The sequence below is a fragment of the Dipodomys merriami genome, unplaced genomic scaffold (genome assembly GCF_024711535.1).
Source record: "Dipodomys merriami isolate MVZ:Mamm:240054 unplaced genomic scaffold, mDipMer1.0.p SCAF_8, whole genome shotgun sequence".
Taxonomy (NCBI): Eukaryota; Metazoa; Chordata; class Mammalia; order Rodentia; family Heteromyidae; genus Dipodomys; species Dipodomys merriami.
Window position 1 is genome coordinate 10,175,569 of NW_027206401.1, and position 14,213 is coordinate 10,189,781.

The window sequence follows — 14,213 nt, forward strand, 5'->3', positions numbered from 1 at the left end:
GAAAGATGAGAGAATCCATATAGTTTATAAATATGATTCATTGGAATAATTGTATACTTTCAAAATTAAGCAAAACACATCTCCAGGTATAGCCAAACCATGAGTAATTCTGTGCTTTATAAGCTGGAAAGACAAGTGGACCCTAAATAATAATACAACTATTCTAGTGACCCCAACATCAATACATAAATCAGTCAGATATGCTTAGGGAAAGACAGGCCCAGAGTGAAAACTTTTAGGGCAGCATTTGTTCTAATGAATGGTTAAGTTTTCTTATTGCTTGACCGCATTGATTCAGATCACATGGTATACTTCTTAGACTCTTAAGATCACTAGAAACTCTAAATCTAAAGGAAAAATCTTTTCCTGAGGAAATAGGAAGTGCTTCCCGGATTTATCCGTGTGTACACAGGTGTCTGTCTGCCTATGACATGCTGAATGACATCTGATTCACGGAGCAGAAGTTCTGCTAGCTGCCCCTAACTTGCTCTTTGTCCTCTGTGCTTTCTCAAGATGGAGCAGAGATTGGCACAGGCGCAGAACTTAACTCAGGGCTGGGAGGAGATCCGACACTTGAAGGCCGAGCTGTGGATTTTCCTCCAGGATGCAGATCAGCAGCTGCAGAACATGAAGAGGAGGCCCTCAGAGCTGGAGCTGAACATCGCACAGAACATGCTTTCCCAGGTCAAGGTGCGGATTGCTTTGGCGGAGATGGTAGAAAAGATGAAAAGCACTCAGTGCTTTCGCAGTGATTTGCCCGTCAACCCTTAGACATCAGCAGAGCTAGCTGCGGAAGGAGAGCGCCTGAGCAGCCCAGCTTTGGTGCCAGGGAAAGACAGGTCCCAAGGCAAACATTCACTGAGTCGGGTGTCGTGGCAAGGGGCGGGGTGGGGGTCTCAAGCACTCTGGAGGCTGAGGCAGGAATATCTATTGAGCCAAAGATAAAAGAAGAAAGGAAAGGAAAGGGAAAAAAGAGGGAGGGAGGGTGAGAGAGGAAAGGAGGCAGAAAAAGAGGAGGAAAGAAGGAGGAAGATGGGGTGGAAAGGAGGGAGGGAAGGAGAGACATGAAAGAGGAGAAGAGGGAAAGGAAGAGGAGGGGAAGCGAAAGGGATGGAAGGGATGGGAAGGGTACAGGGGAATGGGAAAAGAAGGAAAGGACAGATCATAGCAGGGGACAGAGGAAACATGTGTATCCTTGGGGTTCCCCAGGCCATGTTTATCAGAGGATAACAAACCATGTTGGTCCTGCGCAAAGTGGCTGGTATTGAGCACACATGGCTGGAAGTTGGCTGCTAGATGAACACAGAAGACCACATTGTTAAAGGGCTAGGACACAAGCCTATGAGTTACTTATATACTTAGCTAATATGTAATTAACTAGAATATAATAGAAATCTGGTTTATATCATATATAATTTAAGTGTAATTGAAAATTATTTTTATAAGTACATTAATGAGATTGGATTCAATTTTCAACAAACAAAAGATTTTTTCCTGTGGCAACCAGGTATACTGTATATAGACGTGTATATATATGTATGTATAAATATATACATATACATATATACGTATATATACAAATACACATATGTATACATATACACATATATATTCTATTGGAATACTGTTTGAAAATGCAGAAGAAGTAACAGATAACATGAACTTGATTGCTTTTACAAAAACATGAGCTCTTCAAAAATCTAGAAAGATTAAGCAGGAAAGTTACTTTTTATCTTTCTTTATATCAGGGTTACTCTGAACATAGGAATTTATGTTCACAAAATGATGTGGTGAATTTTTGGTTTTCTCTCCAGTCTCTGCCTATTACGAAATGTAAAATGTTTAGAAATCTTGTGTCTGTGTTTCACTGTGTGTGGTTGGGAAGAGTTCACAACATGTAAGCTATCCAATGCCTTCAGGATTTCATGAAGCAGCTGCAGAGCAAGCAGGCGTGCGTGGGCACCATCGTGGAGAAGGTGAACAAGTTAACCAGGAAGCAGGAATCTCCTGAGCACAAGGAAATCAACCACCTGAGTGAGCAGTGGCAAGACCTGTGTCTGCAGGCTGACACATTGTGCTCGCAACGCGAAGAGGATCTGCAGAGAACCAGAGACTACCATGACCGCAGGAACCTTGTGGAAGCCTTCTTAGAAAAATTTACTACAGAATGGGACAACTTGGCCAGGTAGCAGAAAATCTCCAGGGGTTTATCGTCATGCTAACCCAGGAAGTTCTTCCTTCCTGTAAAACTTTAGAATGTCTTATTTTTAAACTCATTGTCTGTTATTAGTATTGGCCAAACCTTACTATGAGGCAAATGGAAATAGACTCAGGGACTTCCTAGCTTAATATTAATTAGCAGCAGAAGAGTGATAACTGAAGAACAGCTGTGTTTTTCTATGTGATTCCAAAGACCACCTCTCTGTGACCTGCAGGGAGACTCTGGAAATATTCCAGAGATTTCTATTGAGTCTGTGAAACAATACCTGTTTGGTTCTATTCTAGAAATTAGCACACAATTCAAACCCGGTGTTTGCATCCTATTTTCAGATTTTATAGTGGTTGAATTCTCCTGAGATATTTTTTCTTTGAAAAGTAAAGATTATTCCCTCTCGATGATACATTCACTTGAAACCTTCCTATGCTTTTGAGCAATAGAATTAAAGAAATCTGCAGTTCCACTGGGATGTATTAGCTTGTTGCAATGAAAACTGCCAACATTATCTAGATGTAGTTAAACCATGGAAAGGATTTTGGGTTTGTTTTGGTGTACTGTTTTCTGATTTGCTTACTTTTCTGTGATACTGATCACTTACTGCTCTTTGAATTTAATCCAATTGCTGCCAACCAAACAAAACATACTTCTGACTAGCAATAGGCACCTTAAACCTAATGTGTTCAAAACAGAACTCCTCCTTCTGTTTCCCAACTCTGCTTCTTACATTTTAGAAGTGATCATTTGCATATGTAAAACAGATGGCCAAAATCTAACTTTTTCTATGAACTTGATAACTGAAAGGGTAATGATTTTTTTATATCACATTCTTATTTTTAAAGATTTCCAATACTTTAGTGCATCATCGAATAGGAATATCTAAAAAAATTTAATGCTGAGTAGCATTAAACCATCAACTTTACATTATAGCTTAAACCCCCCCAAGGCTTTGTTGTTTATTGGCTCTCATTCCCAGAAGAAAGCACTAGGTCATGAATAACTTTTGGCCCTTGCTATTTGCAGCAATGCATAGATCAATGTTTCTTGTTATTGTGCAGATTGCATGTCACTGAGCTAAAGGAAGAATCAGAGGAAGCTAAAAGTTTAAGTTCAGTGTACTTGGACGAGAGTAATAGCCAACAAAAAGGACAATGGGGAGAATCTAGGTGACTTGTTTGCTCCAGCTTCTAATATAGAAGTATATGAGAGTTATGCTGTATTCTAACTATAGTATCTGTATTGATAAGCCTTGAGTTGAGCTACTCACAGTGACCCAAAGCAAGGAAAACGGTGAGAAAATGGAATGAGCTACATTGCTGTTTTCTCTCTTACTCTTTTTGCAGATCCGATGCAGAGAGTACAGCCGTCCATTTGGAAGCATTACAAAAGCTGGCCTTGGCCTTACAGGAGGAAAAACATGCCATCGAAGACCTGAAAGATCAAAAGCAGAAACTGATAGAGCATCTGAACTTAGATGACAAAGAATTAGTCAAAGAACAGACCAGTCATTTCGAGCAGCGCTGGTTTCAGCTAGAGGACCTGGTCAAAAGGAAAATCCAGGCGTCCATCACCAACTTAGAGGAGTTAAATGTGGTGCAGTCCAGGTTTCAGGAGCTGATGGAGTGGGCTGAAGAGCAGCAGCCCAGCCTGGCAGAGGCCTTGAAGCAGAGCCCCCCTCCCGACATGGCTCAGAACCTCCTCGTGGATCACCTGGCCATCTGCAGTGAGCTGGAGGCCAAACAGATGCTCCTGAAAGCCCTCACGAAGGATGCTGACAGGGTGATGGCTGATCTGGGCCTCAGCGAGCGCAGGGTGATCCAGAAGGCGCTCTCCGACGCTCAGAGGCACGTGGACTGCCTCAGCGACTTGGTGGGCCAGCGAAGAAAGTATCTGAACAAAGCCTTGTCTGAGAAAACCCAGTTCCTCATGGCGGTGTTCCAAGCCACCAGCCAAATTCAGCAACACGAGCGGAAGATCATGTTCCGTGAACACATTGCCCTGCTCCCGGATGACGTGAGCAAGCAGGTTAAAACATGTAAGAGCGCACAAGCCAGCCTCAAGACCTACCAAAGCGAAGTCACCGGACTCTGGGCTCAGGGCCGTGAATTAATGAAAGCACTCACAGAGCAGGAGAAGGGCGAGGTGTTGGGCAAACTTCAGGAACTGCAGAGTGTCTATGACTCTGTGTTGCAAAAATGCAACCATCGGTTGCAAGAGCTAGAGAAGAATTTAGTTTCTAGAAAGCATTTTAAGGAAGATTTCGATAAAGCGTGTCACTGGCTCAAACACGCAGATATCGTGACATTTCCCGAAATCAGCCTCATGAACGAGAGCACCGAGCTTCATACACAACTGGACAAATACCAGCACATTCTCGAACAGTCTCCGGAATATGAGAATCTCCTCCTGACCCTGCAGAGAAATGGGCAGGCCATGTTACCATCCCTGAATGACGTTGATCACTCCTACCTCAGTGAAAAGCTAACTGCTTTGCCCCAACAATTTAACGTCATCGTGGCCTTGGCGAAAGACAAGTTTTATAAAGTCCAGGAAACAATTCTGGCTCGCAAAGAATATGCTTCCTTGATCGAGCTGACCACGCAGTCTCTGAGCGAGCTGGAAGATCAGTTTGGGAAGATGAGGAAAGTTCCTGCAGACCTGGTCGTCGAAGAGAGCCTGGCTCTTCAGGACAGCTGCAGAGTTCTTCTGGATGAGGTGGTGGGCCTGGGAGGAGCAGTGGATGAACTGAACCAGAAGAAAGAGAGTTTCCGCAACACAGGTCAGCCCTGGCAGCCAGATGACATGCTCCGCCTCGCCACCTCCTATCACAGATTGAAGCGGCAGGTAGAGCAAAGGGCAAGCTTGCTGGAAGACACCACGAATGCGTACAAAGAGCACACCAAGATGCGCCAGCAGCTGGCAAGACAGCTAGAGGCCGTGAAGACAGAGCAGTCCAAAGTGAACGAGGAAACGCTGCCTGCCGAAGAGAAGCTCAAAATCTATCATTCTCTCGCAGGAAGCCTGCAGGATTCCGCCATCCTGCTCAAACGACTGGCTGTGCATCTGGAAGATGTTTCACCCCATTTGGATCCCTCAGCGTACGAGAAAGCCAAGCGGCAGGTGCACACTTGGCAAGAGGAGCTAAAGCACATGACCTCTGGCCTTGGGGGGACCGTAGCGGAGTGTGAGAGCCGGATGGTGCAGAGCAGAGATTTCCAGACAGAGATGAGCCGCTCCCTGGACTGGCTGCGGAGGGTGAAGGCTGAGCTCAGCGGCCCGGTGTGCCTGGATCTCAGCCTCCGGGACATCCAGGAGGAGATCAGGAAGATCCAAATCCAGCAGGAAGAGGTCCAGTCCAGCCTGAGAATCATGAGCGCCCTGAGCCACAGGGAGAAGGAGAAGTTCACCAAAGCCAAGGAGCTGATTTCTGCGGGCCTGGAGCACACGCTGGCGGAGCTCTCAGAGCTGGATGGGGACGTCCGGGAGGCCTTGCGTGCCCGGCAGGTGGGTAGCGATTGCGCCCTTCTCTATTTTCATTCTGCTGATTCCTGAGTGTAGAGAGGAGAATCCTGGTTTGGGCTACTGAACATTATTTTTTAAGTATTTATTTCTTCTTGTAAAATTTATCTTGAAGTAGTTGTTCAAAGGGGCTTCAATTCAAGATGTCAATTAAGGAGTACAATGCATCTTGATCAGTGTCACCCTTTCAGTCATTCTGTGTGTGTGTGTGTGTGTGTGTGTGTGTGTGTGTGTGTGTGTGTGTGTGTGTGTCTGTCTGTCTGTCTGTCTGTCTGTGTCTGTGTCTGTCTGTACATGTGCCTTACTAGCACTTGAATTCAAAGCCTGGGCTCTGTCCCTTCGCTTTGTTGCTCAAGGCTGGAATTCTACCACTTAAACCACAGCTCTACTTTCAGCTTTTTGGTAGTTAATTGTAGATAAGAGACTCACAGACTTTCCTACCTGGTCCGGCTTCAAACTGAGATTCTTAGAACTCAGCCTCCTAAGTAGCTAGGGTTACAGGTGTAGGCCACTGGTGTCCAAGTGATCATTGTTTTGTGATACCACACAGAAATCATCTTCAACAGATAGTGAGTAGACATTCTCATGTTTCCTATACAAAGTATTCATTCCTGTGTTGTCATATGTCTACTTTGCTTGTGAGTGTAACGTGACCTTAATAGTGTAATTCAGAACAGATTCAGAAACATCTCACAGAGGGAATGTTTTCTGAAGCTCTAAAAGTTATGTAGGCCTTTTTCTTTATTGTTCCCTAAGCACTGCGATCCACCAACTACTGGCATAGCAGTTACCTCACCGTGGGTATTATAAATGAACTAGAGATGACATCGCATCTACTATGGAAAGCTAGGGAGGCTGTGTAAAGGTTTGTGTGCAAGTATATGAGGAACTTAAGTTTAGGTGTCTGTGAGTGTCCTGGAATTAATCCCCCACCGAGACTGAGGAATGCCTGTCTTTGTGTATTGTAAAAACTGATTAGTGATGAGCTAACCATGTCCTTTTGAAACCCAGCGTTGGTAAGGTGTCTGCAGGATGAGTCTCTGTAGAGTGCAGGTGAACATTGGCCCCTCAGCCTTTTTCTTTTTGGGGGTTTCCCATCCATTCCCCCCTCTGTCGGGGGGTACTTCTCTCCCTTTCTTTTGCTTCCCTACAGCATCGAGGAAGCCATAGTAGAATATTCATTAATGACTAGACTTGGAGATGACAATTGGGAATGGGACATGTGTAGGACTTCTCAAATCCCCTCCTGTCTGAGGCTTGCTGTGGACCTTGGCTGTATTCTGCAGAAGGACTACTTCCTTTGATCTCTGGGCCTTTTTTCTACACCTGCCCTCGCTCCTTCTGCTGCTAGATTTTGACTAGTCATTTAGAACAATAACAACATACCTCAGGACACTATGTATAGTAGCTGGAGTAATATAGTAGCTGGCTTGGAGTAATACCTGTGCTTTTTAAATCCCAGATTCATGATCTTGGGCAAAATGCATCCTTTGTCTCAGTCAACAGTAATAACAGTAATAGCATTTCTGCTTCTCAGTCCAAGGTCTGGCATGAGGTAGCTCCTGATAATACATAGCTATTTCTTTTTATTTTCAACAAGGACAAACCTTTAACTAGTAAAAGCGATATCTGAATGTTTGGGTGAAATAAACTTTACTATATAAAATTCTAGCCTCTTAAACTAAAGGCTGTTAAACTTGTATCCATTTGCTATAGAAATAAAAAGAAATAAGCTACAGGGGAAGGTAAGATTTCATCTTTTCATTTTTGAAAAACATGTCATACAAGCTCACTTCTTTTGATTTGGTGATACTTTTTTAAAAATTTCCTGTGCTGGTACTGGGGCAGGGACTCAGAGCCTTGCATTTGCAGTTGGCTTTCCCATTCAAGGCTGGTGCTCTGCTCACAGCTCCACTTTACTTTTTTTTTTACCGGTTATTGGAGATAAGAGTCTCATAGACTTTCCTGGCTGGGCTGACTTTGAATTGTGATCCTCAGATCTCAGCCTGCTGATTAGCTAGGATTACAAGCTTGAGCCACAGTGCCTGGGCTGATAGAGTGATACATTTGAATTAAAAATCTTAAATCTGTTAGCTGTCTCTACTCCGTGATCTTGTTTGATTCATATTCATCTTGGCCTGAATGGGCATTTGTGGCCTCCACAGATTCTTGGCTCTGTCCCCCCATTCTTCATTCAGTTAATCCTTTGCTTTCTCCACCTCTTCCCTGCTCTTTGGCTGATACAGCAGAGCCTACCTGTGCACTGGCTGATATCTGTGGGAGTGATTTCTTTCCTACTCTGTTTGAAGGGGCCCAACCTCCAGATATACCCTTCCTAGTCTCTATTCAAGACTTGAGTGACCCTTTCGTTTCCAGAAATTACTATTTGATCTAATGGATTCTATGTTGGAGAGGTGGTGCTCCTATACTTTTAGCCAACTTATTGTATTTTACTAAACTTTCAGCATGCCACACATTGCCAAGTATTAATTTATTTTAATTTTTATTTTGTCAGCCATGGGTCTTGAACTCTGGGCCTAGGCACTGTCCATAGCCCTTCAGCTCAAGGCTAGCACTCTACCACTTGAGCCACAGCCCCACATCTGATTTTCTGGTGGTTTATTGGAGATAAGAGTCTCAGGGACTCTCCTGGCCAAGCTGGCTTTGAACTGTGATGCTCAGATCCCCGCCTCCTGAGTAGCTAGGATGACAGGTGTGAGCCACCAGGGACCAGCATTTTTTTCCTTTAGAAAAAGCTTCAGAAATTGTCAAGATACCAACATAAAGTCTCTATCTTTGTTTATTTATGATTCGCTTTCATGGCAATGATAAAATTATGATAAGGATAGCAGAAGAAAAAAAATAAGGGTTAAAAATTGCACATGACATGAATTCCACCAGTTGATCAGTTCATTTGTACACAGACAGGTGCCACTGTAGGACTGGGGATTGGCAAGATAAAACTGGTTCCTGCAGATATACTGGGAGTTGATCGTGTGTGCCATTCCTATCTTTCAGGCCACTCTGACTGAAATATACAGCCAGTGTCAAAGGTATTACCAGGTCCATCAAGCAGCGAACGACTGGCTGGAGGATGCCCAAGAAATGCTGCAGCTGGCCGGCAGTGGTCTCCATGTGGAGAGCGCAGAGGAAAATCTCAAAAGCCACATGGAGTTTTTCAGTACGGAGGATGAATTCCACAGTAAACTGGAGGAACTCCAAGGCCTGGTAGCCAAACTAGACTCGCTCATCAAGTCCACGGGCAAAGAAGAACTAGCCCAAAAAATGGCTTCCCTGGAGGAGAAGAGCCAAAGAATCCTCCAGGACTCCCAGGCCCAGGCAGCCCTCTTACAGCGGTACGTACCGGGGTGTTGTGCTTTATATGTCAGCGAAAGGAATTTGCCTGTCAAAAGCAGTAATGTACAAAGGATCTATGTTATGCAGGAAATGCATTTTTCTCTCTTAATGATCACCAGACCTATTGATGACAGAGCTCTTTGTGACAAATCTGTCATTTCCTATCACATTGATTTCTATTGAAATCTCTCAAAGATGCACAGTCCAAAGTCAAGATTATCAGCAAGCAAGGGAAGAGGTTATTGACTTGATGAATGATGCGGAAAAGAAACTGTCTGAGTTTTCTTTGTTGAAGACATCTTCTAGACATGAAGCAGAAGAAAAACTGTCTGAACACAAGGTCAGTTTGGTCATCTGTTCCTTGAACATATCCTTTAATTTATCATTGTCCGAGGTCTTCATGACATGATGGCAGGTTCCACAAACAGATCATTAAATCTTCATTTCCACCTGGGTTTCTTAAACTACTAGAAATAGATACTTACCCCCATGTCACAAAAGTTTTAAGTGAGTGAAATGATGCCACCTTTTTGGGTTTCCCTTGGAAATGTAGAACTAAGACTAAAAGGAGACATTCAGAGCACTTCGCTTGTGAAAAGATAGTATATTTAAGAAATGTCAATAATTTTTCTGTTGATAAGTTAGCTGAATTCAAAGAAAAGTTAAAAAAAATCAATGAGCCTCACTCACCAGACACAGATTATCCTGAAATATTAACTTTAATTTACTTATATATTTGCTGATGTGTGTGTGTATGCGCGTGCATGTGTGTGTGGGAAGGGGTGGGGGACATGTGCCAGCCCTGGGGCTTAAACTCAGGGCTTGGGCCCGATTGCTGAGCTTCTTTCGATCAAGGCTAGCCTGCTCTATCACTTGAACCAGAACTCCATTTTGGCTAGTTGAGAAGTTTATTGGAGATAAGGGTCTCACAGACTGTCCTGCCCAGGCTGGCTTCAAACTGCAATCCTCAGATCTCATCTTCCTAAGTAGCTAGAATCATAAGTGTGAACCACTGGCACTCTGCTATTTGCTGATTTAAAAAAAAATAGTAAAAGTATGCCAGGCACCAAAGTCTCATGCATGTAATCCTAGCTGCTCAGAGACTTGAGGTCTGAGAATCCAGGTTTGAGGCCATGCCAATTAACTGACTGGAGGTGGAGGTATAGATCAAGTGGTAGAACACCAGCCATGAGCAGGAAAAAGGCTGAGCACTGGTGACTCTCACCTGCAATTGCAGCAATATGCCTGTAATCTCAGGAGGCTGAGATCTGAGGACAGAAGTTTGAAGCCAGCCTCAGTAAGACTCTTCTCTCCAATGAACTATTTTTAAAAAATCCAGAAGTGGAGCTCTGTCTTAAGTGGTATAGCATTTAACAAAAAAGTTAAGGAACAGTACCAAGGACCAGAACCAACAAAGAAAAAAGAAAAAAGATCTTCTCAAGTAGCAAACTTTGGTTTAAAATACACAAATAAATAATATTTACCTTACCTCTTAACAGAAAACAAAACTCCATTCTAACTCAGTTTAAAAATAAAGAGAAAGCTTGGAAATGGTAACCCCTTTGTATAACACCTTAAGAATAACAATGAAATTATATTTTTAAAAGATACAGTAGGAGTTACGAGATGAAAATGAATTTATGTACGATCATGTCCATAAAACTGAAAACGTCTTGACTATCACCTCTCTTCTTCTCCACCCTCCCCTCAGGCTTTAGTGTCAGTAGTTGCCTCTTTCCATGAGAAAATTGTGGCTCTAGAGGAAAAAGCTTCAGAGCTGGAGAAAACTGGGAATGAAGCGAGCAAAGCCATGCTGAACAGGTCCATGACAACTGTCTGGCAGCGTTGGACGCGACTCCGTGCGGTGGCCCAGGACCAGGAGAAGATTCTGGAAGACACAGTTGATGAGTGGCGAGGATTGCATGACAAGGTAGCCTACAGGATTTGATACACAAGTTGGGTGTGCTTTTAGTTTTTTTCTCCTCACTGATTACAAGGTCTTTTGATAAACCGTATTTTGTTCCTTTTGGAAATTGGACTTGCCCAAGGGTTTTTTTTTTGTTTGTTTGTTTGCTTGTTTGTTTGGTTTTTTTAACCTTTCTTCATCTCCTTTTCTTTCTCCTGCTAGTCCTGGGGCTTGAACGCAGGGTCTGGGATTGATGTCCCTGAGCTTTTATGCTCAAGGCTAGAGCTCTACCATTGGGAGCCACAGTTCCACTTCCAACCTTTGGATGGTTAATTGGAGACAAGAATCTCCCAGACTTTCCTGTCTTAGAATCATAATCTTCAGATCTCAGAATTTGGAGTAGCTAGGGTTACAGGCCTGAGCCACTGTTTCCTGACTTTCATCTTTTTTTTTTTCAATGTCATATAAATGAAATTTTGAAGCAAAATACAATGTGCAATTTGATCCCAAGTCAGGGTCAAGTTACTTCAATTAGAAAACCAAACAATGACATTTTAAAAGATGGACAAGATATTCGGGACCCCATTTGCCTTCTTACAGTTTCTGGAAATAATACAAATTACCTTTTCTCTGTCAAGAAGCTCATTGAAAATGTATCACATTTCCAAAATCCTGAATTTAATCTCTTCTATACTTTAAACAGGGTCTAGTGTTTCAGCTATGAATTCTTTATAACTCCAAGGCATGTGGTCATGCTATCTTAAATATTAGAAAGTTTTTGGTTTGGTTTAAAAGAAATTACCTGTTTCACATAGTCTCTGATGGTTCTGATAAGATTTTGAGATAAAAATTTATATCCAGAATGAAACCAGGTGTGATGGTTTGCTCCTATAATCCCAGCACTCTGGAGATGGAGAGGGTGCAGATTGTGACTTTGAGGCTTGCCTGAGCTACATGGCAAGATTTGATCTTAAAAAAAAAAACTAAGCCAACAAGCTGGATGTTAATATCTTAAATCTGTAATCCTAGCTACTCAGGAGGCTGAGATCTGAGGAGCTGGCCGGGGCAGAAATATCTGTCAGATTCTTCTTCAATGAATCATCAGAAAGAAAGAAGATATGGAGATATGGATCAAGTGGTAGAGCACCAGCCTTGAGCAAATAAATAAATAAATAAATAAGTGTTAAGCAAGCCTGTGAAACCCTGAGTTCAAACCCCAGCACTGGCACACAAAGATAAAACCCACACGCAAAGTTGGAACTTCCTTTCCAGTTTGTTTCCTGGGATGTAGAATGTACATTGACCATCTCCAGCATGCTTCGGTACACAAGGGTCAGTCTGAAAGTGCTCTCTATTTTTCAGTTCATTTTTGAGCTTCATAGCCTGTCTATTTCTGATTAGGTCCAAAAAGCCACTGAAATGATTCATCAGCTGCAGGAGAAGCTCCCAGGGGGCTCAGCCGAGAAGGCCTCCAAAGCAGAGCTCCTGGCCCTTCTGGAACAGCAAGACACTTGTCTGCTGGAGCTGGAGCAGCAGCAGCTGGCTTTGGGCCCCCTTCAGCAGCAAGCACTGAGCATGCTCCAAGACGGAGCCAGCATGGGCCCTGGAGAAGAGTCGTCTGTCCTGCAGGACATCATCGCAGTGCAAGATGGGTGCCTCAGGTAGCTTTCCAGCTGCCTCCTTCTCTGTCTGGACACTGACAGTGCTGGGGGGGGGGTGTCTGGAGGTCTTCATCATTCCCCCTTCAAAATGTGGGGATCACCTCGCCCCCTCTTCCAGCATGACCCACATACATATCTGGTAGAATTTAGAAATACCCCGGTGAGGGAGCCAAACTCAGTGTCTACATTGTTGTGGTGGGCAGTGGAGCAGCGGGGGGTGAATGACTTCAGGAGCATTTCAACATAGCACTCAAAATATGCTAAGGACATGCAAAGAAGAGGCAGGCAGGGCCAGCTTCTGAGGCTGAAGACTGGGTAGGCTTGAGCTGGGCATAGAGTGTGAATCCCACAGAAGAAAGCTTGGAAGGACTCATGTGATCTTCAGGGGACTCTGAGTAACAGGGGGAGAAGCTGGTATGATTCAGGAGAATTGGACGAACTTGAAACCTAAACCACTGAGAAGTCTTTAGATAAAGGTCGCTGACTCGTTGGTAGCTGTAAGCCACTGACTAGTAGTGAATTTAGGAGAAAGTTTATCTTGATGGTATATAACCCACCTGATTTACCCACCTGTAGGGTCAAAGATAAAAGGGGTCATTAGATAATTTAGTTCCTGAATTAACTGATGCTACCTCATTTGAATCCTAAATTTGCCTCTTAGTTATTGATGAAGGCAGGGTATTTTGCCACCACTAAATGAAGCCTTTTTTTAAAAATCAGAATTACAATAATTCGAATCCAAAGTTGAGGTTTGGACATTACTAGCATTGATAATGGTAAAATGTCTCTAGTTTGGTTGTTTTCTTTAAAGACTATCTTCTAACAATCCACAAAAGATCTTAATTGTACATATTTTAAATGCCACTGACAGTACCATGTGGGCAGATTTCCAAAGAGGAAGGATATAATCTATCACCTCCAGATGCTTTAGATAGAAATTAGTTGGAATTTAGTGACACAGGAAAAAAAATCAACTCTCAACTTGGATGAAGTTTTTATACCAGATGATGAATATTCTGTTGTTATACTTGAGCTGAATCTTAGTTTTACTGAACATTGACAGTTTAAGATCAATGTCTTTTCTAGATATGGTCTCTTTACAAGGTACTAGATTTCCTTCTCATGCATGTTTTTAGTAAGATGATGTCATGTGGAGGTATTCCTTCCTCTTCAAATCCACATCTGCTTTTTCCCTCTCCTTTTGAAGCATGCAGGAGAAAGTGAAAAATGATGGAAAACTAGTAAAGCAAGAGTTGCAAGAGAGAGAAGTGGTGGAGACTCAAATTAATTCTGTAAAATCCTGGGTTCAAGAAACAAAGGAATACTTAGAGAATCCAACAATAGAAGTAGATGCACAACTTGAAGAAATGCAGGTATGAAACTCTCCTTGTTCTCTATGGCCATACAAAAGTAGACCCTCTTAGCTGAAATCCCAGCTGCTCAGGAGGCTGAGATCTAAGGATCAAAAAGAATGACAGAGATCTGAGGAGTCAGGAAAGCTGATGAGATTCTCATCTCCAATTAACCAGCAAAAGCTGGAAATGGAGCTCAAGTG

The 14,213-nt window shown here is 43.0% G+C and overlaps 1 protein-coding gene across 15 annotated transcripts in view; it reads left to right on the forward strand.

Moving 5' to 3' along the window:
- Syne1 (spectrin repeat containing nuclear envelope protein 1) overlaps nt 1-14,213 on the forward strand; it is a 406,378-nt gene that overhangs the window by 231,444 nt on the left and 160,721 nt on the right. For all 15 annotated transcript variants that reach the window (XM_070010443.1, XM_070010444.1, XM_070010431.1 and 12 more), the window contains 8 exons: nt 514-690; nt 1,920-2,185; nt 3,559-5,719; nt 8,753-9,090; nt 9,287-9,431; nt 10,803-11,021; nt 12,399-12,658; nt 13,866-14,031. In XM_070010443.1, coding sequence (XP_069866544.1) covers nt 514-690; nt 1,920-2,185; nt 3,559-5,719; nt 8,753-9,090; nt 9,287-9,431; nt 10,803-11,021; nt 12,399-12,658; nt 13,866-14,031 — 3,732 coding nt within the window. The remainder of the gene's footprint in view (nt 1-513; nt 691-1,919; nt 2,186-3,558; nt 5,720-8,752; nt 9,091-9,286; nt 9,432-10,802; nt 11,022-12,398; nt 12,659-13,865; nt 14,032-14,213) is intronic.